This window comes from Macrotis lagotis, chromosome 4, assembly GCF_037893015.1.
Source record: "Macrotis lagotis isolate mMagLag1 chromosome 4, bilby.v1.9.chrom.fasta, whole genome shotgun sequence".
In the NCBI taxonomy this organism is placed as follows: domain Eukaryota; kingdom Metazoa; phylum Chordata; class Mammalia; order Peramelemorphia; family Peramelidae; genus Macrotis; species Macrotis lagotis.
In genome coordinates this window covers 202065595-202091668 of record NC_133661.1, presented here as the reverse complement: position 1 = coordinate 202091668, position 26074 = coordinate 202065595, and the positions used below count along the sequence as shown (strand labels likewise).

Here is a 26074-nt window from a genome sequence, read left to right as displayed (position 1 = left end):
TGTCTATGTTTGTCTGTAATTAAATTTCTTTGTCTATATTTAATTTGTCTATAATTAAATCTCTATCTCTTGTCCTATTGCTATTGATAGCATTTCTAAACTGCATTAAATAACAGTGAACATGATGAACATCCTTGCCTTACTCTTATATTTATTAGGAAAGCTTCTAGTGTATTATCATTATATATGCTTTTGGTTTTAAATCCTTCTATGATTTCCAATACCCCTGCCTACATACACAAATACGTAAACACACACACACACACACACACACACCACATACATACATACACACACATATATATTTTTAATTTGTACTCTGATAAAGACTTTTTCTGCATCTATTAGGATAAGTATGAGCTTCTGGATGTTTTTGTTTCATTTTGCTTAATATCATTTTTTTCTTAACATTAAATGATCACAAATATCTTACTGGGAAAATATTTGTTAAATGTCTATAATTTGCCAGATACTGTGGCTAAGCACCAGGAATACAAAGAAAGAAAAGACAGTCCATGCTCTCAAGAAGATCACCTGATGGGATAGATAACTGAAAAAATGATGTACAAACAATTAAGTGAAAAACCTTAAGTGAAAATACATGGCACTTGATAAATGGTAAAGCTTTATGTAAAGGTGGTATCAATAACAGAATTTTAAAATTTTTGAATAAATTGATGAAATAGTGTCACTTCTCAAAGTCTCATGCCCCTTGTTCTGCATAATATTCTCCACCTCAGCCATATACAGGGATGGCATTACCTTTTTAATTCATGTCCACAAATATTCTACCTTGAAGATCAAGAATACTGAAATTCCTTAATGTGACCATAATTTCTTGGCATTCTATCTCTCCTCAGACTTCAATCCTCCTAAACCTAATTTTTATTCATAACAACCTCCAATCATTTTACCCCTCCTAACTTTTGCATATCATCACTTCTGCTCTAGTCTCACTTTACTCTTCAAAATTCTATCTTAACCAGTTTAACAGTCTATGCCTTGATTCCATCTTGTTGCTGATTATCCTTTTTCTAAATCCCAACCAAATACTCAGCACTATCAACCTTCTAAACTCTTAGAACTATCCTAAATAATGCTGCTAAAGTAAGTCATCTAACTGTGATAACTAGGTATTCTATAAATTTATCTAATCTCAACTAGGACTTCAATGTTACATCCTTACCACCCTGATTTGACTCTAACCCACCCTCAACATCATGTTTCAAATCTTGCTTCTTTCAAGACCCCTATAACCATTACTTCTTATTCAAGTCTTCTCAGAAGAGAACCTTACCTCATACTTTAATGAAAAAAATTAAAGCTATCCCTTGGAAATTCCCCCTTTCAGCCAGTTCATTCCTTAAATCCCCTTAAAACTACCTTCCTTTCTTTCTTCTTTTGCCCCAATCTTGGAAAAGGAGATGGTCTTTCTCACTGCCAACATCAACACCCTAATCCCTCACAACATTTATTCCTATTCCTCCAGGAAATCATCTCTTTTGTTATCTCTCATCTTCAATATCTCTCTTTATCCATGGTAACTTCCTTACTTTTTTCAAAAAGGACTTGATGTCTTTGATTCTTTGAAATAAAAAAAAAAAGACCAGCTCCTCAATTGATCCTGCCATCCCATCATCTTCTATCTCTCTCATAATAAAACTCCTGGAAGAAAGTAAGGAAACTATAATAGTTAATGGTGAAGATTCTGTGGAAAAGTACACTGGTATTATTTTTGAGAGAGCTGCAAATTGATACAACTATTTTGGAAAGGAACTTGGAATTGCAGAAAGAGACTCCATATCATTTGACCAAGAGAATTAATTCACTGCTAAGCTTATGATTTAAGGAGACCATTGATAGCAAAAAAGGTTCCATTAATAATATACACAAAAATATAATAATATTTTTGTGATAACAAAAACTGGAAACAAAGCAGATGCCTTACGCTTGAAGAATGGCTATACTGTACATTAATTTAATGAATTACTGTACTGTAGGAAATGATGAATGAGATGAACACAGAGAGAGGCATGGAAAGAACTACATGTATTGATGCATATAAACACAACGATTATAAAAATGTAAAAAAGAAAAAGCAACACTTCACACACACACCCCCCAAATCAAAAGGAAATATTACAAAATTATACAGACCAAGAATGGTTTGAAAGAAAAGATATTAAAAGACCTCCCAAATTTAACTTTCTGAAAAACAGGGAGGTTCACAGGAGTTGCACATTATACGTCTTCAAACGTTTTTTGATATATTAATCAGTTATGCTTATTTTTTGTTTCTTTTGACTTTTTGAAAAAAACTTTTTTTATTATGTAGGATGGTATAAGGAAGGAGAACAAAAAGGCATTTATTAAGCACCTACTATGTCCTAGACATCTGTTCTTAACAGCCCCATGAGAGGGAAAGGGTTGTTGCAAAAAACTGTGGTGATGTTTAAAAAAAAAATCAAACAAAACTTTTTGCTCAGTGATGCAATGTATAGAGCACTGGCCCTGGAGTCAGAAGGACCTCAGTTCAAATCCAGCTTCAGACACTTAATAATAATTGCCTAGCTGTGTGACCTTGGGCAAGTCACTCTTTTTTTTTTTGCAAGGCAAATGGCATTAAGTGGCTTGCCCAAGGCCATGTGGCTAGGTAATTATAAGTGTCTGAGACCGGATTTGAACCCAGGTACTCATGACTCCAGGACTGGTGCTTTATCCACTGCACCACCTAGCCACCCCTGGGCAAGTCACTCTTAACCCCACTGCCTTAAATAAAAAAATATTAAATCAAAAAGATATCTATCTCTACTCTATGCTTTTAACTTCCCCATATCTACTCATTTATCCATCCCATATGACATGGCTTCCAATTTTCACTGAAACTATTGATGTCAAGAACAAATACTTTATCTCTTCAATACTAAATATTGCATGGCCTTTAGAAGCTTAATGTCTGTCTCTGCAATGTCTAACTCTGTGAATAATGTCCACCTAATAAACTTTCTCTCCTCCCCAGGTTTTTCTAACATTTCTTTCTTGTTTTGACCATTTCTCAGTCTCCTGTGCAGTATCATCATCCAGGATCCACCTCACATGTGAATGAAAATTTTCTTCTTTATCATCTCTCTCAGTGATCTCAGCTTCTATGAGTTCAATTATGATCTTAAGCAGGTAACTTCCAAATCTACACATCTATTTCTTATCTCAATCCCCGAGTTTCAGCTAGCATTACCAACCAGTCAAAATCCAAAGACATGACAAATTCAACATGAGCAAAATAAAACTCACTACCCTTCCCCTTAATTTGTTGAATTTTAGCAAAATCATCACATCTTCAGTTACCCAAAATGTGGTAAAAATCATCTCTAATATGTCACTGTTCATACCTTCCTCACAAATCCAGACAAGTATCACATTTATTAATCCTACATTTTGCTTGTTGCAAGATCACTACTGAATCTAATCTAATTCAAGTGTCACTCTTTTATCTCTTACCTGGGCTACTGTAATAAATTCCTAATTGGTTTTCCTGACTTTAGTCTCTCCTCACTCCAATTTAACTCAGTTGCCAAACTGGTCTGTCTGATCATGTCACTCCCCTGCTGAAAAAAAAAAGATATACAGACTTCCTATTGCCAATAGGATAAAATACACACTTATGTTTAGTATTTCAAATGCTTCACAGTTTGGCTTCAATCTACTCTACAGATTGATTTCTCATTACTTGCCTTCATTGACTGTATTGTTGATAAAGCAAAGACTCTAGAATCAGGAGAACCTGAGTTCAAATCTCACCTTAGACACTTAACACTCTGGGCAAGTCACTTAACCCTAACTACCTCGCCCCCTCTCTCCCCCCCAAAAGAAATCGAAAAAGAAAATGGACTATTAAAGAGTTTCCTTTCTAATGGGGGTAAACTATCCAAATACAAATATGTATAGTATAAATGCAAGCTAATTTTGCAAGATAGGAAAAGGGTGAAGGAGTAGGGTAGTTGGGGAGCTGAGGGACTCTTGGAAAAAAAGTAGAATTTTTGAGTCTTGAAGAGAGCCAGAGAAGATTTGGGGAGGGAGGTACACAAAGATGAAGGAGAGCATTCCAGTTAGTACAAGTGCATTTAGCCAAAAGGCAGATGGAATCTTGTGGAAAGATAGCAAGTAGATCAGTGTAGCTGTATAAAGACATAGAGACTGGGAAAGGTAGTAAAGGGGTCAGATTTTAAAGGGCTTTAAATGTCAAAATGTTAAAAAGATACTTGGAGATAAACGAGAACACTGGAGCTCACTGAACAAGAGAGAATATGGTTTGATCCTTCACTTTAGGAGTAGTTTACCTGTCAGATCTATGGAAAGAGAAGCAGTTTAGGACCAAGGAAGAGATGGAAAATATCATTAAAAACAAACTAGATAATGTTGATTACATTAAATTAAAAAGCTTTTGCACAGACAAAACCACTGTAACAAGACCAAAAGAAATGTAGTAAATTGGGAAATAATTTTTACAACTAGTATTTCTGACAAAGGACTCATTTCTAAAATACAGAGAACTGAGTCAAATTTTCAAAAAAATAAAGCCATTCCCCAATTGACAAATGGACCAAAGGATATGCAAAGGGCAATTTATAGATGAGGAAATCAAAGCAATCCATAGTCATAAAGAAATGCAAATTAAAGCATCTCTGAGATACCACCTCACACCTCTCAGACTGGACAATATGACCAGAAAGGACAATGACCAATATTGGAAGGGTGGGGGGAGGAAAGCAAGAATGGGGGGAAAATTGTCAAACTCAAAATAAATAAAATCTTTCTTAAAAAAAAAATGCAAAAAAAAAGACAGCAAATCTCATGAAAGAAACAAAAAAAATGAAATAGGAATAGAAATACACAGAAGGGAAAGACAATTCAGAGGAGGAACAAATACAGTAATATTAAAAGAAACTATTCTCTATACTGATCTCAAAAATGGGAAATTATAATTTAAGAATTTTTATAACTGCCTAGAACTTTTGAACATAAGAAATAAAATATCAATCGAAAAAAATATCAGTTTCCAGAAAAAAAAAAACCAAGACTGCAAACTCCAAGACATGCAACGACTAAATTGAAGAATTCCATTCAGAAATAAAAGTTTTGCAACTGATTAAATACTTTTAAATACAAAGGAAATGAAATCTGAGTATCACAAAACTATTCTACACCAACCAGAAAACTCAAGAAGGAATGAACAAATGTATTCTGAAGAGCAACAGAGTATGGAAAGCAGCCCCAGGTGATTTATTCTGAACTACAAAGGAAGAAAGATGGGCATTCAATAATAAAAAGATAATTGTAACATTCCCCCCAAAATAATCAAACCCCAAAGTATTATTTGCTTTTAAAACATCCCAGGCAATAGAAATACAGGTGGTATAAACAAATGCAGCTGAGACATTTTTTCTAAATATACAAAAGTGGACAGAACAGAGACAAAGATAAAGGAGAAGTCAGGTGGAGGCAATGGAGAAGAATTATATCTGGGGCATTATAAACAGATTTGTCTACAGGCAAATCAATTTTTGTGTGTGTAGAAATACATTACAAAATGGGAAAGGTTATGAAAGGGAAGTGGAAAGTAAAGGAATAATGAAGAAGATATGCTGTACCTGGGTCAAACTGAAGGCTCACAATTAGCTTTACACCAGCCTATCAAACTATTTATATCAAATTAAGTTTCAAATATATACATGACTTATTTAGAAAAGGTCATATCATAAATGAGAGAAGCAAGGAAAAAATTATCTTTTGAATCTAAGGCAAGAGGAAGAGTTCATGATCAAACAAGGGACGGAAAGATCACAGTTAATAAAAAATATAATTTTGATTACATATAATTTATAAAAACGAATGTAGTTAAGAGTGGAAAGGAACCAGGTACTTGGGGGAAAAAAAATCTTGGCAACATCTGATAAAGACCTGATAAAGCTCTCATTCTGGACTGGTACCTAGTTATAGAGAAGACAGAAAAGAACTGATCCAAATTTATAAGATAAAAGCCATTCAAATTCATAGTCATATAATTTGAACTGTTTTCAAAGGATGAACTTCAGATTATCAAGTATCATATGTAAAATCTATTCCAAATCAATAGTAAGAGAAATAAACATTAAAGCAACTCATATTTTTTTTTATCTCACACTCACCAGAAAAGCTGAATTAACAATAGAAGAAAAATAAAGGAGCAGTGAGAAAATAGGTACATTAATGTATTGTTGGTGTGTTGAATGCTTCAGCCATTTCACAAAATAATTTGGAAATAAGCCCCTAAAAATCACTGTCCTTATCTGTTGATACAGCAATTGTTATCCTGGTCCAGTGTTGTTTTGGTGAGAGAACACACACAGAAATAGTGCTGTCTCAAGTCAAGTTTAATTATTTGCTAATAGATCAGGAATGATATGAGAAAATAAGTTCAGGTCCGAATGAGCTTAAGTAGGAGGATATAACCCTTCCTTATAATTGACAGATGGTAAGGGGCAGCTAGGTGGCGTAGTGGATAAAGCACCGGCCCTGGAGTCAGGAGTACCTGGGTTCAGATCCGGTCTCAGACACTTAATAATTACCTAGCCGTGTGGCCTTGGGCAAGCCACTTAACCCTGTTTGTCTTACAAATAAATAAATAAATAAATGAATGAATGAATGAATGAATGAATAAATAAATAAATAATTGGCAGATGGTCACAGGAAAGGGTTAAGAAGTAATTCTCATTTGGGGGCTTGTCTGAGAATGAGATAGGAACTTAAAAAAGACATTCTTCAGCTATGCAGGGGGGAAAAAAGGGAGGAATTTTCTTAGAGTTGCTTTTCTCCATCAAAAAGACAGACAGACTCGTGGTTAATCTTTTCACAAGGCCAAATAAGAAAAAAGGAATTTTCGCAAGCCTATTTCTTAGCCATGCAAAAACAAACAGGAATCTTCCCTGCCTGTATTTCTACATCCCGAGGCCTCTCTCAAGCATAAGTTCCAATACCAAATTATAGTTTATCCCTTCAATACCACTACTAGGTCCATACACTGTAAAGAGATGAAGAAAGAAAAGGATCCATATATGGATAAAATATTTATAGCAGTTTTTTTTTTAATCAAGACAAAGAATCAGAAACTAAAAAAGTGTCCATCATTGAAGAACAGTTCAAACTATAATAGATGAATGCAAAGGAATAATATTGTACCATAAGATATAATTAAAGGGATATTTTCAGAGAAGTCTAGGAAGACATATTTGAACTGAGGCAAAATGAAGTGAGCAGAATAAGAAGAAAAATCTATGAAACAACATTGTGAAGCCAATCAACTTTGAAAGACTTAATTAACCCCCCAAAATAAAATAACCAGGTACCAATCCAGAATACTATTAATAAAGAATATTATCCCTCCTGAGAGGAGATAAAACTCAAAATGCCAGATGAGATTTTTTTTTAGGTTTTTTTTTTTTTTTTTGCAAGGCAAACGGGGTTAAAGTGGCTTGCCCAAGGCCACACGGCTAGGTAATTATTAAGTGTCTGAGACCGGATCTGAACCCAGGTACTCCTGACTCCAGGGCCGGTGCTTTATTCACTATGCCACCTAGATGCCCTGCAAAGTGAGATTTTTATTTTTAGACATGGTCAATATAAGAATTTGTTTTGCTTGACTTGTTACTTTACAAGGATTTTTGGTTTTTATTTTTTTTGTTTCAATAGGAGGAAGAGTATGAAGGAAAGAAAATAAATACTTGTTAATTTTTTAAAAAGATAACTGATGACTTTGAATAGAAAAATTTTAGTGAAATAAGGTCAGAAGCCAGATTGCAAAGAGTTTAGAAACGATAGGAAAGGAAAGAGAGTTAACTAACTTAACCAAGAGAGTGAAGATAAAGGAAAATAACTGGCAGAGATAGTTGGAACAAGTTTTTTTTTTAAAGGAAAGGGAGATAATGGTATATTTGTAGGCATCAAAGAAGAAGCCAATAGATAAAAGATTGAAAAATTAGAGAAAGAGGGAATAAAGGTGAGGACAATTTGCTAGAGAAGATGGGGAGAGAGGTGACCAAGAATATATATGGATGGGATTAGCATGACAAAGAAAATGACTTGAGAGAGAGGGGTGAAAGAAAAAGATATATGAGTGATATGAGAAAAGGAAAATACTAGAGAGCTCACATAAATGGATTTATTGGGAGGGGGCACCAAGTATGAAGCAAAGTCCTCAACTGAGAGGACAGCAAGAGACTGGAGGAAGGATGAAAAGGTCTGAAACAGCCACAGTGGCAAGTGGGATAGAGTTTCAATAATACTCGTATATAAAAACAAGTGCTTTGCTGAAGCAAAGGCCAGTTCACAAAGTCAGCAAAAATTCACAGTAGACCCAATAAGACCATTCTACAATTTTCTCCAGCACATTCAGTAACATAGGAATAGGAAGAACAAAGGAGACAGATGATAGGAATAATATTCAAGGTGGGTTTCCCCAAGTTATTAAAGCTCTTCCTCTATCCTGCCAAAAATCCCTACACATTTTCTCTTTACTCATCTATGAATGATGGCCTCCAAATCACCTCCTAACCATGTACTCATTATATTGACATACACTCACTCAACACATATTCCTTCACCACAATGTTTACACTCCAGTCATCATTTTCATTTACCACACCCCCATGCAAACATTGGATTTCCTGGTTTTAAAAGCAAACTTTCAGCTTATCTTGCCAGGACTAGACTTCCATATCATTTCCTGACCAATTCCTCACCATGCCAAAGCATGCACATTCAACATCAATCTCCATTCCTTTCCAGATCCCCTTTAGTTATTGTCTTCTCTCAGAATGTAAGCTCTGTGACTGCAGGGACTGTCTGAATTACTTCTTATCACTAATCTTTTTGTTTATCATCATGCCTGGCACATGGTAAATGCTAAATAAATATTTTAGCTTTCCATCTATTATGGCTTATGTGTCCACTACTCAGTAAAATCAATGTAAAAAATAAAACATTCCTTGGGAATAGTAACAATTTTGCTTTGTCTTACTATCCTTGGTACCTAGCACAGTGTCTGGCATACAGAAGGTGCTTTACAAACACCATTTTATAAAATTTGTCTATTAGCATGCTAATAAGTAAATGGAATGGGATAGAAAATTAAATCGCAAAGAGCAAAATCTACATCAAAATGCACAAGTTTAATTTTCATTTCCACTGGATGAGGTATTAAATGAGTCGCATTATATCTAAGACTAGCAGGTAATAAAGAGTCAAGGTAAATTAGATTTTCCAATAAATTGAAGCTGGTTATATTAACTCTTTAATCAAAAGGTAAATGGAAAACAAATTATAAAGATAGAAAAGAGAAGAGAACAAACTAAGTGTAAATCTAAATCCTTTATTCACTCAATAAAATTCAAGGGAACACACATGTGAGAAGTGATCCTTTTTTGTTTCTACTTATACTCCCAGAACCTAACACAATGTCTTGCATTTAAAAAGTGCTTAACTAGTGTTGTTCATTTGAATTGCATATTTGCTTAAAGAGTGAAAGAGAAAAAAAACATTCAAAAATAATCAATATAGGGGCAGCTAGGTGGCACAGTGGATAGAGAACTAGCAATACAGTCCGGAGGACCCGAGTTCAAATCCAGACTCAAGACACTTGACAATTACCTAGCTGTGTGACCTTGGGCAACTCACTTAACCCCACTGCCTTGCAAAAACCAAAATAAATAAAATAAAATAATCATTATAATTGTCTCTGAAATCTAAACTAACCTTGGGTTAATCAAATTGTTTTGAACTTCCTTTCTAACTCATTAAAAAACCAGAAAAATAACTAAATGGTTTGCTGGAAAGTAATCAGGGAAAACTCACTAAAGAAAACAAGGAACTATTTTAAAACTTGAAATCTATATAGTAATGATATATGGAATATAAGCCTCCAAAAAATTTAAAGAAATTAACACACAGAGGCAAAGAAAAATTGTATTGTAGATGTAAACAGGTTGCCTAACTGTATATAACAGAAAAAGAAGTTAGTCACATGGCAATAGAAGATAGGTGAAAAGCTTTATTCCACTGGTACCCTAGAGAAATCAGGAAAAACTCAAAGCAGGTCTCCAGTTAAGTCAGGTAGAATACAGGTCCAACTTCAAAAGAAGGTATGGACAAGATATACAGGATGGTCAAGTATTGGATGGAATGTGATGTGAATGGATGGAGAGAATTTCCAAATCAAAAGTCATCAATCCACTGAGTGCAAAAGAATCATATGGATTATTCCTAAAGCATTAAAAAAATTTTTTTAATTCTGAAAAATGCATAACATACATACATGCTCTCATAAGACTTCTCAAATAACACAATCCCCCCCAACCCCCAATTCCAATTAATACTCACTATATTCCACCTTCTTTCTCTTCTTCTTTTCTTTCAACCGATCTTCCTCCCTGGTCACTTCTTTTCCTCCTTCCTTTTTCTGATCCCCAAGGGTGCCAGAAAATATTGAGTCTCTTCGAGCAGTCTTTCTCAGTAAACGCTTTTTCTTCGATCTTCCTTTAACAAGCACAACTTTTCTTTTCAAACAGGTACAGCCAAACATACAGTCAGGTCGGCGACAATGAGCAGGTTGGCGTTTCTCCAAGGCTAGACTAGCACATATACAGCCCAGTCGGCAGAAGTCATTGTTGCATGGAGGAGCTCGTTTCTTGATGATTTTGTGGATGGGTTTAGTTTTGAGAGATGCCTAAAGTTAAAGCAGACATTTGTAATTCTAATAAAATTTATTTCCAATATCACTCTTAACTAACACTAAATGTAGTGCCATATAATTTACATCAATATCAAAATAACAACTTTAATTGGCTCCACATTATTATAACCTTGAAATATCATCCTCCATACAAGTCTGATTTCCATGAGAACTGAAAGGATAAGGTAATTGTGTAGCCAGGACAAAGAAAAATCTCTTACAAGAATTCATGGTACAGACAATCAGAAGAATGTTCTGGATTTATTTATTTATTTAGGGGTTTTTTTCCAAGCCAATGGGGTTAAGTGACTTGCCCAAGGCCACACAGTTAGGTAATTATTAAGTGTCTGAGGCTGCATTTGAACTCAGGTACTCCTGACTCCAGGCTGGTGCTCTATCCACTGTGCCACCTAGCTGGCCCTGGATTTATTTTCAACTGGAAACATATATTGATCTAGTTCTTTATAGCAAGTAATGGAGATGGAAGAAAGATACAATACATGTAAAATGGAAGCCATAGAAGTTTAGGGATCAATACATTATAGCTGCACTCCTTGTTAGGCATTAAGGATGACTATCAATTAAAACTACTTCCTACAAAAAGAGATTTTCAATTAAAGAATCTAGTGCCCTTGGTATTTTGTCAGAACTCAGGTTAGTAGACTCATCAGGTTCTCCTTCCTCCTAGATTTTTGACTCATTTTCCATTTAGAAAATGAAAGATTACAAGTAGAAGTTGGTTCTGTTGTGTTTTTTAAAAAAAACTATGATCGGGGGTGGCAAGGGTGGCGCAGCGGTAGAGCACCAGCCCTGGAGTCAGGAGTACCTGAGTTCAAATCCGGCCTCAGACACTTAATAATTACCTAGTTGTTGTGTGGCCTTGGGCAAGCCACTTAACCCCAATGCCTTGCAAAAAAAACTAAACAAAAAACAAAAAAAAAACCTATGATCAAATGTCACTTGGCCTGCACCAAGAGACCACTGTATGTATCATTACTAATTTAAAACTTCTTACTGCAAAATCTTAAACCAAGATGTTACTATGCCCCCTCCTATTTATAAAATTAATTAAATTTCCTGGAATTTAGTATCTTTTAAAACAGAATTTTTCAAAGTTGTTATAACAAAATCAGAAAATGTACTTATTCCCATTTTGGGGATTAAAATTAGAGATTTCAAAATGGCTAGCCGCCTTTACATAGGAGAGGGATGTAATTTAAAAACATAAATGTAATGTATCTCTCTGCTGACAGATCTATACTCATGTGTCTGGTAAAGAACAAACAATGGACAGTATTCCTTAGCTTGTTTGTAACCAAAATATAAAGTTAAGATAAATGTTTATAAACTAACTGATCCTCTTGTTAACAATAACCAAAATATAAAGTTAAGATAAATGCTTATAAACTAACTGATCCTCTTGTTAACAAGTCACATTCTAACATCCCCTTCATTAATCACAGCCCTTCTAACCCAAGTTTATACCTTCTGAAAAAGAAAAGGTACATACTTGGGCTGTAAGCAGAGTTGTTAAAGACACATCGGCTCTTTCCTCAGTGATGTAAGTACGTGGTTTTCCTTCCCACAGGGCACAATCTTCCAAGTCCATCAGTTTCACCTGAGATTTAGACAATCCTGGAGGTCGAGCTGCTGGGTGCTGTTGGTGATGTGCCTGCCTAAGATTGATCTGCCTTGGCAACACATTTTCATCCAAAGTTGGTACAATGATACTTTCCCCATGACTTTCCAACATGCTATTTGGAGAAGTCTTGGTGGCCTTATCTCCTGGAACTAAATGAGATGATTTTTGCTTTGGTGAAACAGGAGATGGCAAAATAGGTTTATAGGATGGTTTAGTTCGGCCACTGGAAACTGCTTGTTTGTTGAGAGATTTGGTTTTACGAGGGACAGAGGGTACAGGATGAGGCTTCAAAGAGTAGGATGTGGATGGGGTAACAGTAGATTGCTTCTTTAGGACACTATCTAATGTTCGTACATAGCTAGTACTCTTAGTTGGTAGCTGATATACAACAGGTGATGTGGGAGCATTTGATGAAAAGCCCATGCTCGTTTCCATTAGTTTGCCTTCATTTTCTAAATATTCATCAAGTTTGTCACTACAAAAGGCAGAACGATTCTTCAGGGAACTTTCTGAACTCCCACCTAAAATTAAAGACACATTTCCTGAGAAAAGTATAATATAAATCCTGAAAAATGCAGTATAACAAAAAGCGAGACTGAGCAGCACTAGAATTGAAAATTATTTACTTCATAAAAGATATTCTGAGGAGAACAAAAGAAAAGTGTAAAAATTTATTGATCCTATATTTCATACATTTTAAAACTTCTATCTTTTCTTGCTTCCTATCTCTTCCTTCTTCAATACACCCTTAAAAAAGCAAATCATCTTCATAATTAATCATTCTAAATACATCACACATCTCAAAAATAAAATGGCTCAAAATCCTTCAAAGAATCCTTAATGGATATTCACTAAATTCTAGATTCTTTTTTTTTAGGTTTTTTTTTGCAAGGCAAATGGGGTTAAGTGGCTTGCCCAAGGCCACACAGCTAGGTTAATTATTAAGTGTCTGAGACCGGATTTGAACCCAGGTACTCCTGACTCCAAGGCCGGTGCTTTATCCACTACGCCACCTAGCCACCCCCATTTCTAGATTCTTTTATTCAAGGTTCTCTAATACGTAGTTCCAACCTAACTTTCTAGTATTTATAGCACTGTCCTTTCATGGACTCTTCTTGCTCTCCCCTCCCCCTCTTCTATATACATTTCCTCAATTGTCTCTCATGTTTTAGGGTGTGTGTGTGTGTCTGTGTGTGTGTAGGGGAAGAAGTGAGAGAGTGAGAGCTCAAGTGCAAGAGAATGCTTAAAAATATTCATAATAGCTCTTTTTGTAGTGGCAAAGAAGTGGAAATTGGAAGATGCTCATCAATTGGGGAACTGTTGAAAAAGAATATTATGGAATACTATTGCTTTAAAAAAAACCATAAATGGTCAGACTCTAAAAAACATGGAATGAATTACAGATCTGATGCTGAGCAAAGGAGCAGAACCAAGAGAGAACATTGTACATGTTAACAACACTGTGAGTTGACCAACTTTGAAGAATGCAGCTCCACTCAGCAGTTCAGAGAGCTAGGACAACCATATTAGACTGGTTATGGACAATGCTATCCCCATCCAGAGGAACAAAAACAAAACAAAAAAAACATATCAAAAAGAAAATCCGGGGTGGCTAAGAGGCACAGTGGATAAAGCACCAGCCTGGAGTCAGGAGTACCTGGGTTCAAATCCGGTCTCAGACACTTAATAATTACCTAGCTGTGTGGCCTTGGGCAAGCCACTTAACCCCATTTGCCTTGCAAAAAAAAAAAAATCCCCTCAGAATATGATGAACATACATTCACCTTTAAAAAAAAACCTCTTATACACCTCTTTCTTATTTCATGGTTTTCTCTTTTCCCTTAATCTTAATTCCTCATACCAAAAATGACAAATCTGTAAACATGTTTAACACAATTATATAGGTAACAATATTCACCTGACTGTTGACTGACAAGGGGAGGGGGGGTAAGGTGGAAGGAAATTATGTAACTTAAAAATAAGCATATACATCATATACATGAATGTTGAAAACTTTCATAACATGTATCTGGAAAAATATCAATTGAAAAAAGGGAATAGAATAAGTCTAAGAAAAATACATTTCACAATTTCTGGCTCAATTTAATGTTTGACCTTCATTTTTAAAGAAGACTACAATATCAGGGAGGTGATACCATGATAAGCATGTGAATTGGATTTGAGTGAGGGGGATGCTGGTCTAAGTCACCAACCTTATTTTCTTCTCAGTGGTCAGATATAACTGGAGATAGTCCTAGATGCAAGGCAATCAAGGTTAAGTGACTTGCTCAAGGTCACACAGCTACTAAGAGTCCAAGTGTCGGAGGTTGGATTCAAACTCCTGTTGTCCTGACTCCAAGGCCAGGATTCTATCTACTATACCAACTAGCTGCCCCTAGGTTATATTCCAGGAAAGAATAAGTAACAAATTACACATTTTGTAGCATATTTGTCGGGAATAATTATTTCATTCTAAACATGTGATTACCTTCATTCTTAGAGGAAGAAGCACTATGAAACTTTCCTCTCCATCCTTTGATCTTAGTGAAGTCATTGGTCTTCCCTGTTCTGGAAACAAAAGGCAATCCAGCATCTGAAAAAGAAAGAATTCAACAAATAGCTGAATACTAAAATTCATTTTTTTATTTCTTTTTTTCTTGCAAGGCAGTGAGGTTAAGTGACTTGCCCAAGGCCACATAGCTATATAATTAGTAAGTGTCTGAGGCCGTATTTGAACTCAAGATACTCCTGACACCAGGGCCAGTGCTCTATCCACTGCGCCACCCTTGCTGCCCCCTGAATACTAAAATTCAAAACAACCATTTAACACCTCCTTTGCTAAGATACACATCATCACGTTTAAGACCTGATTGTATTTGCTTTCCAAAAAATACTTCATTCATAACATATACAAGCCTAGCCCTGAATAATAAAATGGTGTTTGATTTTTCAAATGCTATTTACTCACCAGGAGAGCCAGGATTGGTTCCTCCAAGGTTCCAGAGAGGAAAGCTAGTGGCAGGAGCCAGAGGCAGCTGTACCCCCAAATATTTAAGGTCAATACTCATTGCTGGATCCACTGAGTTCAGTTTCAAACCCACTGCCAGAATACAATATAGCGTTAAAAGAAATTATTATTTCAAAAATAAATATAAGAAAACAAAAACCTCATCACCAATAGAGATATTGATCTTATAATGAGATATAAAACAGTTAAAGAAAATAAAAGCATTGCATTTTACTGATAATGAGTCTAAGATCTTAAGTGACTTTCCTATGGTCAATCAACAATTATATTAAATGAATCATCATATTTGAGACAGAAAGAATTTCTGCAACTTATAGGTAAAAGTTTTCAAAATCAATTTCAACTCACATAATATCTATAAACACCTACTATTCTAAGAGATGAAACCTTTAAGACACTATTACATGTGCCAAGTATCTATATAGCCATGCAAATACTATCTCAAGAAATTCTAAAAGAGAAAACTGGCATTAATAAGCCTAACTCTGAAAAAGTCTTATTCCAAAGACTATTTGAAAATACCATATATATATAAAACAAAATTTAATTCCTAAAAGGAAAAAACAATACAAGCATTCATTCATGTTTTATGCTTCCAGCCTTTTAAGTTTCCTATCAAGACACAAGTTGAGCACAGAAAAACAATAAAAGAATCATTGAACTGATAAGCAAGAGGCCTAGATTCTAATTCTAGTGATGTGAATATAAAATAAAGGAATGAATGAAATTTTATTCTCTCTAAACGTTAGTTTCCTCATATTTGAAAACCGATGTGATTGAACAAGATGAACTCTAGAGAGTCCAATCTACTTCTACAATAGAGAAAAATGCAGTGAATGATGGATTTGGAGTCTGGGAAGACCTGAGTTTAAAATCTAGTCTCAAATATTTACTACCTGGGTGACCCTTGGGAAGTCATTCAATACTTCAGTTTGTTCAGCTGTAAAATAGGAATACTAATGAAACAGGAAGAGAATGAAGATTTGCTCATTCCTACTAAGTACCTGGTACTTAAGTACTTAGTACTTAAGCTCTTTACAAATATTACCTCACTTGATCTCCATTTACAAACTGTGAGAGATAGTCAGTAATTAGCAATTAGCAAGGAATCTGTTTTATGAATTTGGTTTGATTTAATTTGTGCAATGGGAACAGGAGGGTAGTGAAAGGGACAGATTAAAAACATTACTGAGATTAGTACTGACTCACAAAACAGTAGGGCATTAGAAAAGGAGAGCCTAAAGAAAACTGCATTAAATTCATCTAAGCCAGATCATGCTAAGAGCTTTGACAGAAGAAACTTGGAAGGGAACAAAAGAGAAATACAAAATGGAAAAGATTTGCCAGGTTAGTGATCTATGATCATCTTTAACAGGATGAGAATGACACATTTGGACTATTTAATCTTGGTAACTCAATGTATTTTATGAGAAACTGTCAGTAGCACATAAGATAATTAATAAAGGGTAGAACTGATTTGCCACATACAAGAGAAATTTCTGCTGAAGATTTTTTGATCCAAATTTTTCATTTCCTCAGCGTAGAGAATTCTTTAAGTAGGCATATTTTTCTTAGAGTTCACTCAACAAAACTGTTATACAACTTATACTCTTGAGAGCTGTGATGGGCACTGAAAAGTTAAAAGCTACTTGCTTAGGGTCAAGCAGTTAGTGTATGTATACAAGGTAGGACTTGAACCCAGCTCTCCCTGACTTGAAATAGGCTTCTATTCACTATACCATATTGCCTCCCTATGAGTTGTTGATAAAAAGTAAGTCATCAAAACCCAAAAATATTCACTTTACTTGAATGCTTTCAAGATTTAGTTCTTCTCTCCAATACTAGCTTTAGTGTTTATAATCCTGTCCAATGTATCCATGTCTTTGTCACTTACTAGCATACTGTCAAAGACATTGTAAACATATTTGATAATTATGGCCATTTTCTTTTGCAATGTGAAAACATTTCTTTTTTTTATTAATAATCAAGATCTTTAAGTTTTAGTGATAGAATATATACAACAGAAGCAAATGAAAATGTAAAAACTGTGGTTCTGATATGAAATTAGAAGTTATTTATCCTTTAAAAAGTAGCAAATGAGTTGACATCATATGTTCTCTTTACATACCAGAAACTGTTTATATCATTCTGAATAATGATGCAGATACTCAAAGCAGAATTAAAATGATAAATGTGTAAAAATCAACATATAGGAATGTGTCTCAGAAGTAATGGAATTACAATTTAAATTAAGGAAAATTTCAATAAATTTGTTTTGTTGACAGAAATGTAAATAGTAATTTAAAACCTTTGTCAATATAATGAAAATTTGAGTTTTGAAAAACAAACCTAAAGGTTCTCGGAAATACATAAGTCAAGACATAAAGTGTGATTCATTGAGATTTCTTTGACCCAGTAGAAAAAAAACAAGGCGAAAAAAGGCATTGAAGGTTCTTATTCTAAATAATGCTATGGATATAGCACATCTAAATTCGAGTATCTGAACAAATGTGGCAAAGTTAATTAGTTAAAGCTAATTATTAAAGAGAATACAGGGGAGGATGAACCTTATCAAAGGTTAGGATTTTCAAAGAAAACAAATACTAAAACACTAAGATAGAACTCTGACTAAAAGAAACTGATGAAACCCCTATAATGGTTATCTAGCATCATCTTTATTAAAAAAAAAAAATCAAACCTGAAATAAAAGTGGACCTATCATGCTATAATGGAATTTAGGAAGAGGGGAAATTACACACACACACCCACACCCACACCCACACCCACACCCACACCCACACCCACACACACACCTAAAAACCCCAAAAAAATCCATCTCCCTAAACTGCTGAAACTTAATTCATCAAAAAGCTCCTACCATACATCACTTACTGTATGGAAAAACAAAGACCAAAAGGAAATACTTCTTGAAAATAGTACTTTTTTTAGGGCCAAAGGAGTTGGAAATGGGAAGAAACTTGAAGCAAACCAATTCATATTATGTTACCATATTTTATTGGAAAATTAGCTATAATCATAACCATATGTGACTAAAAATAAGATACTTATTTTCCTAATTTTAATTTTACTTTTCATGCCAAAACTTTTTTTCCATCATTTCCTATTAAATATTGGTCCATGTTTTAATTGGATTCACTTTAACCTTTTCAAGTACCAGTTCTCAGGGGAAAAAAAAAACAAAAACAAGTAGACATTGCTGTTGTGTTTATCCATCTAGAAGATAACTGTAAACATTTACATACAAATATGATATAAATACAAGCTTACACATGTATATAGACATATAAAATAAGTTGGTATTGCATGTTCTCCTCACAGAAACAATTATACAACATGTACCAAGTCAGCACTTAGACAAGTACTTTTTTTTTTATTTTGCTTTTGCAAGGCAATAGGATTCTGTGACTTGCTCAAGGTCACACAATTATTACGTGCCTGCAGCAAGATTTGAACTGATATTCCTGAGTCTAGGGTGCATGCTCTATTCACTGTACCACCTAGCTGTCCCTGACAAATACTTCTGATGGACAATAAGATGGGCCCAGAATTGTGGGAAAAAAAACAAGCTATATATACTATTTGGAAAACTGTAATGTGCTTTCAGTAATTCCAAACTGCTTGCAAGAACAAATCCCCAAGACTAATATTCTCCTGGTGATGCTTCACAGATATAAATATGTAATATCACGATTTAGAAGAATTTCAGAAATACAACAGAAAAATTCAGAATAGACATATAGAAGCTAAAACACATTAGCAAGAATAATTGGTACTGAACAAAACAGCATAAAAGATATCAGAGATGGCAGGTTTATATATAGAAAAGTCCTTGACATGAATGACTGTCATGAGTTGGGAGTGAACATACCCAAGCACTTTAAAGAATTTAAGCAGGGGCAGCTAGTTGGCACAGTGGATAGAGAGCACCAGCTCTGGAGTCAGGAGGACTTAAGTTCAAATCCTATCGCAGACACTTAATAATTACCTTGCTGTGTGACCTTGGGCAAGTCACTTAACACCACTGCCATTAAAAAAAGGAAGAATGAAAGCAATATGGCTATGGAAGTTATGACACATACCTAAATATTGATCTTATATGAATATAGCTTAGTTTATAAATATTAGATAATTACATATGTCAATAACATCAGCATATTAGCTAACTGGCCCAAACAACCTTGGGTACTGATAATTGATTAAATAATCCTTAAGAAGACTGGCAGGACTGACATGAAACCAAGCCATCCTTGGCCTAGGATGACACCACTGATCAGAATGATCCAGTGAACAACAATGACCAAATGGTCTCTAGGCTGGCTGTGGTACCCTAAAAACCGAACAATGATAAGAGCCCTATAAGCAGATAAGAACCAGATCATGAGATTCAAGCTTCTTAGGGAACTTTTGTAACTACTTTGACAAGAGTAGGGAACATCTAACTTCCAGTAATTATTGCCCACAGGTCTGCCTAGAATTACTACCTGACTGCCTAGAATCACTTCAGTCAGCCATACTTTCAGATCTCAAGTCTTAACACTTTTTCCTTATTTTGAGGACAGTAAAATTTGTCTTTTGGGTAATACCAATAATAATCATTAGGGAATTCGGACCTTTAGGATTATTATGAAGCTCCCATTTTTGAGACGTGGAAATATGGAAAGGAGCTTTTGCCTTCCTGGTAAGTATACTCAATACTTTATTACTGAAAAATATGTGTTACACATCAGTTTAACTTAAATAGAGCATTTTTAATCATTAAAATTCACAGCATATAACCACCATATATGATTCTGACCATTTAAATTCATTCCTTCTAGCTGACTGAAAATTTCATTATCCTGGAAGCTCTGAATTTGGACTACAAACAATGTTCTTGAGAGTTTCCAACCAGTTTATCTCTTATATTTTCATATTATCCTCTGGTTCTGAGGATTCTGGACAGTTTTTTTTTAAGACTTCTTGAAATATGATATTTAGAATCTTGTTTTTGCTCATGGGGTTCAGGTGGTCCAAAGATTCTTAAATTGTCTCTTCTCAATCTCTTTTCCTGTCAGTTACTTTTGGTATTCAAATCCCTTACAAAAGTTTTCAGGTTTTGGAATTCTTTTTACGATTTCTTTAGTTTTTTTTTTGCAAGGCAAATGGGGTTAAGTGGCTTGCCCAAGGCCACACATCTAGGTAATTATTAAGTGTCTGAGGCCGGATTTGAACCCAGGTACTCCTGACTCCAGGGCCGGTGCTTTATCCACTGCACCACCTAGCTGCCCCATTACAATTTCTTGTTCCAGAATTATTAGCTTCTTTTTGGTCCATTCTAATTTGGTTTTGATACTTATTTTGCCAAGTTATTCCTCACTTTTCTAATCCTTTCTTCATTTATTCAATTTTCCAATTTTTTTCCTCCACTATTATCTTCTTATTGGTAAAAACTTTTTCAAACATGTGCTTTATGCATCTCTTTCAGAAATTCTAGGTGAATGTGGGTCCAAGTTGTATTATCCTTTGAGTTTTACTTATAGATGCATTGGTATTACTGTCTTCTACTGGATTTGTGCCTTAACTGTGATAGGATTATTTCTGGCTTGTTCATCTTTCCAGCCTAGTTCTTGACTTTGGACCTGATGTAAGGGTCAAGGTTCTAGGTATTTGTGAAGGAAAAGTCTAGGGATTGTTTCTGTTACACTTTTTTGGAGGGCACTGAGTGCTATGTTGTTGAAGAATCTCAGAAACAGCTGAGACCCAAGACCTTGTGAAACTTTCAGTGATTTCAAAGCATTCTGATCCAGAACAAAATCTGATTGCTGCCTCCTTGTTCTGAGAGCTACAAGTTCATGACCTAGAGGCTTGCGTCTGAACAAAAGCACATTGCTGCTAGACTCACTGTCTAGTCAAAAGGGAAACTCTGTTGGTTCAGTTAAAACTGCAGGTTCCCCTTTGGTCTGGGATTCCTGCCCTGGTTATTGTTCAAGAAGCTCACAAGATCCCTAGCCTTCTCTAAAACAAGGTTCTTTGCTTTTAATTTTTTTTTGTTAATAACCTCATTCATAATACTTTTATCATTTATTTAAATCTGTTGTGGAATTAAAGCTAAATGACTTGCCCAAGTCACATAGCTTAGCTATAAATGTCTGAAGCTGAAAGTGAACTTAAGATTTTCCTGACTCTATAAATGGTGCTCTACTCACAATACCTAGCTACCCCTTTTCTTATGCTTTCAAATGTAAAAAATACATAGCATTTTAATTTTTCTTAAGTATAACCTATATTCAAAAATTCAATCACATTAGATCAGGTCTAATAGATACAGTGATTTCAAAATAGTAGTGTTCAATAAATACTATTTCCAGATCAGTCACATCTAGGGAATGAAGATATTTATGATTTCAATTAGTAATAATAAAGTCTCAAGTACCACTAATACTCTTTTGGCTATTCACAATTGAAAGAAAGAGACAAGTATTTTATTAACTACCTACTACCCATCAGGAATAGTGGTATTTTACAAATATTACTTCATTTGATACTTACAACTTATGAGTTATTATTTTTCCCATTTTACAATTGAGGGCACTGAGGCAGACAGAAATGACTTTTCCCAGAGTCAACAGATTCTACCTGGGACTAGATATGAATTCATGTCTTCCTGACTCAAGGTCCAGCATTCTACCCAAAATAGTTTAATTAGAGGTTAGCAAAAATAAAGATTTAATTTTTTTCTTTTCATTCAAGTTCACAGAATCCCCCTTCCCCAAACATCTATCCTCCATGAACCAAAGTTAAAAAACTTCACACCAGTTGTTAATGGCTCTCCAACAAAAGATTACTTTGCATATATTATGTATTTAATTTTTTATATTCATATTTCTATATCCCCAGCCCTAGAATTGTAGAATTACTTTTTGGTCTAACTTCACCAGACCCTCTTTTGTCAGTTATCTATATCAACAATATACTCAATAACATGAGCTAAAATAAGAAGCCTTACACTTTACATTTTCACTTTTTTTTTTAACTTTTGGGAGGGGGGAAAAAAACCTTATTAAACCAGTCAAAGTTCACAAATATCTATCTTCCCTCCTATCTGCCTATCTTCTTTGTACCTTTTCTTCCTTCCTCTCCCTATTTTTCACATGCTGACAATGCAATGGGCACTCATGGACTGAACTCCATTGCTTATCAGCAAAAAAAAACTTTAAGCTACTTACCCTTTCCAACCTGGGTAAGTTTGCCTCTCTTTAGGCAGCAAACATTTGATTGTTTTTAACTTTACAGCAGCTGAGAATTCTTTTTTTTAGTTTTAGGGTTTTTTCCAAGGCAATGGAGTTAAATGACTTGCCCAAGGTCACAAAGCTAGGTAATTATTAAGTGTCTGAGGCCGGATTTCAACTCAGGTACTCCTGACTCCAGGGTCAGTGCTCTATCCACTTTACCATCTAGCTGCCCTGAGCTGAGAGCTCCTAAGGTCAAACAGGTACTGAAGGAATTACAGGCTTACACAACCACCATGCTTGGCTAGATTTTTTTACTCCTATAAACAGATTATGATTTTATTTTTTCAAATCAATTTACATTTCTACAAATAAGCAAAATTATCTAATCTATCAATGATTTAAAACAAGGCTGTCCAATCTTTCAAAAGTTTTTATTGAAACAATCGACAATATATTTTGATTTGCCACTTTAGTCAGAGCTCTACAGTAGCTCGGCTTTGTTTACTAAAGCATTCGGTAAACTCTCAGGCAGGTCACGTAAAATGGCACTGCAGGTCACATTTTGGACTGTTATGATTTAAAACATGCCTTCACATAAATGTAAAACATTCTTAGATAAGTCCCAAGTGTTCTTTGTTGTTAACTGTATTTCCATTTATGATATCACTTCTTTTACCTCAGAATGTTTTGTTGTCATCACTCTCAGTTTTGCATCCAATCTCAATCACTGCTCAGGGTTCTATAAACAGCTGTTTGTGACATGTGATTTATCAATTACTTATTTGCTATTTTTCTAAAGAACTTTTAACTTCACTTCATTACTGTATTTTTTATATTTTCATGTTCCCATCAGAACCAATTGGTTTGTCCTAATAGTTACCCCCCAAAAAAATATTCTCAATGCAGAAGAAAAAGGTTTAAAAATAACATCAACAGTTAGACATAAACACTAATATTGGCAGGGAGGTAGTGATATTTGAGAAAGGACTAATATTATAAGTGAAAAGTCAGCTGAGAGAATTTTTTTTAACATGTGTAGCCTCAACTTAGGAAGACCTAGGTTTAAGTTCCACCACCATCTATCATTTTGTTTGACCCTGAGCAAATTAGCTACAGAACACTTGCTAATATGCATTGGTAGAGTAAATTTCTTCAACAGGAATAAATCTAGATGGGAGGAAAAATGCACTATAAGAATCATAGTGAACACTGATAATGAAGGCACATGTTAAAGATATTTTTATTTTCTAATCTAGTAAAAAAGGAAATCCCAAGTTCCAATAGAAAGATATAAGCAAACAATAGTTCTAAAAAAATAAAAATTTAGCACTGTGTTGATTAGTACGCATTAAAACAGTACACATAAATGAACTAAATTAGTCTAAAAAAACTTACATTTAAGTAGTACTCATTTTACAAATAGTTTTGCATAAAACAATCCTGATAATCATTGATGATGATGATGATGATGACAATGACAATGACAACAATGAAAACAACTATCAAGATAGCTAACATGTTCCAGGCATTGTGCTGAAATGTAAAATGGAAGCTATATCCCCATTTTACAGATGAGGCAAACAGAGATTAAGTAACTTGTCCAGGGGCAAAAACTGTGTGTCTACAATTAGATATAAACTCAAGTCTTCTAGACTCCAGGTTTGGCCTTCTGTCCACCATGCACCTAGCCACTAGGACAAATATTATTCCCAGCATAAAGGTAAGGAAGCCAAGGTAGAAAAAAGAAAAGTTATTTGACCAAGGTCATACTCATAATAATATTCAAATATACCGGTCAAAAAAACACACCTCCATTTTTGAAAGAGAGCAATTCTGCAAAATAGTCTCAGATCATAACAAAAAAATTGGGGGGAGGGGGAGTTTCCAAACAAAAAATTTTTTTAATTCTTTCAGTGAATGGTTAGACACAAAATCTTCTCAATACTATTTCTAATAATGAAAATAAAAATACAATATATGAAAATTTTCAAGTTTGGTCAAAACCTGTAGTCAAAAGGAAAATGCATATAGCCCTAAATACTTGCAATAATGAAAAAGAAAAATACCAACATAATAAATTAAACCTGGAAGGGAAACAAAGTAAAAACATAGGAGACATAATAACTACTAATTTCATTAATTATTTAACAACATAAAAAGGGAGAATTTTATGCAAGAGATATTATTATTTTATCTACTTCACTTGAGTTCTTTTTAGAACTATAATAAAAATCATTACCCATTTCCAACCTACCTTCTTGAAGACCAGGATGGATTACTTGTTTATGCCTCAAGGACTTCAAATCTTCTAACAACTCCTGCTCCAGCTGGCATATCCTTGCTCTTCGACCTACATAGAAAGTAGAGTGGTGTGAAAGTAAAATACTTATGTCATTACTTCAACATTTCAAATATCATGATACTGTCAGTTTGAGGCCTTAGTCAACTGAAAATCTCACTTCAGCTTAGCATATAAACTTCTGAATCTGTGATAGACAAATTAACCACTCTAAAGCCAAACCAGTTACAGAATCTCTTCAAACTAAACTAAACTAATCCTCTGAAAATAGTCTATCATTGAGCCTAGGCAAGCAACAAACTCCAGATATAAGTAAAGATATGACTAAATAAGCAGGAAAGATTCAGGGATAATTTCTATTTCTGGAATAATCATGAACTCTACTGGGTACTTAAAGCTGGAAAGATTTTGCATAAATGCATACTATACAATAAAGAAAATCCTTCTTTTTCAAGTACTTAGACCCCTGGACTTGGAGTCTGGAAACCTCAAGTTCAAATCCTATCTAAGGAATTTGACTAGCTAAGACCCTGGGCATGAACTTTAACCTCTGTTTAAATTTCCTTATCTGTAAAATGGGAATAATAAAAGTATTTACCTAAATGAATTATTGCAAAAATAAAACGGGATGGTTTTAAAGTGCTTGGCACAGTGCCTGGCATACAGTTGGCACTTAATAAAAACATTTGTTATCTATAATCTATCTCCTTCCAAAGTCAAACCATACCAATATTTCTGGCTTTAATGCTACTTAAAATACCTGAATCACTTGTGGCAGTATCCTGAAGACTGGTGGGTTCTTCAACTGCTCTATCAACAGTGTGAATGTCCAGAGCTTCCTAAATACAAGATTTCAAATCAACATTAAGAGTTTAAAACTGAAGTAAGGTGGGTTACACATAATATCAAATATATGCCATAATGCTATTGTAAATACATATTTTAAAATATTTTTCAATTTCTTGGGGTCAATAAGTTTGGTATCCATACTACAGTAGCCATTTCAAACACCATGATGGAGTGGGAATAATAAGAAAACAGCAATAGAATTCAATATCATAATGATCAGCAACAGAACAGTTAGATAGAAGGATCATTTGATTACACTACT

General features: G+C 34.6%; 1 protein-coding gene across 12 annotated transcripts in view; it reads right to left on the bottom strand.

Moving 5' to 3' along the window:
• Nucleotides 1-26074, bottom strand: part of MGA (MAX dimerization protein MGA) — a 230191-nt gene that overhangs the window by 42612 nt on the left and 161505 nt on the right. For all 12 annotated transcript variants that reach the window (XM_074235148.1, XM_074235149.1, XM_074235146.1 and 9 more), the window contains 6 exons: nt 25724-25802; nt 24919-25014; nt 15373-15504; nt 14893-14997; nt 12273-12925; nt 10411-10756 (listed from right to left, as the gene is read on the bottom strand). In XM_074235148.1, coding sequence (XP_074091249.1) covers nt 10411-10756; nt 12273-12925; nt 14893-14997; nt 15373-15504; nt 24919-25014; nt 25724-25802 — 1411 coding nt within the window. The remainder of the gene's footprint in view (nt 1-10410; nt 10757-12272; nt 12926-14892; nt 14998-15372; nt 15505-24918; nt 25015-25723; nt 25803-26074) is intronic.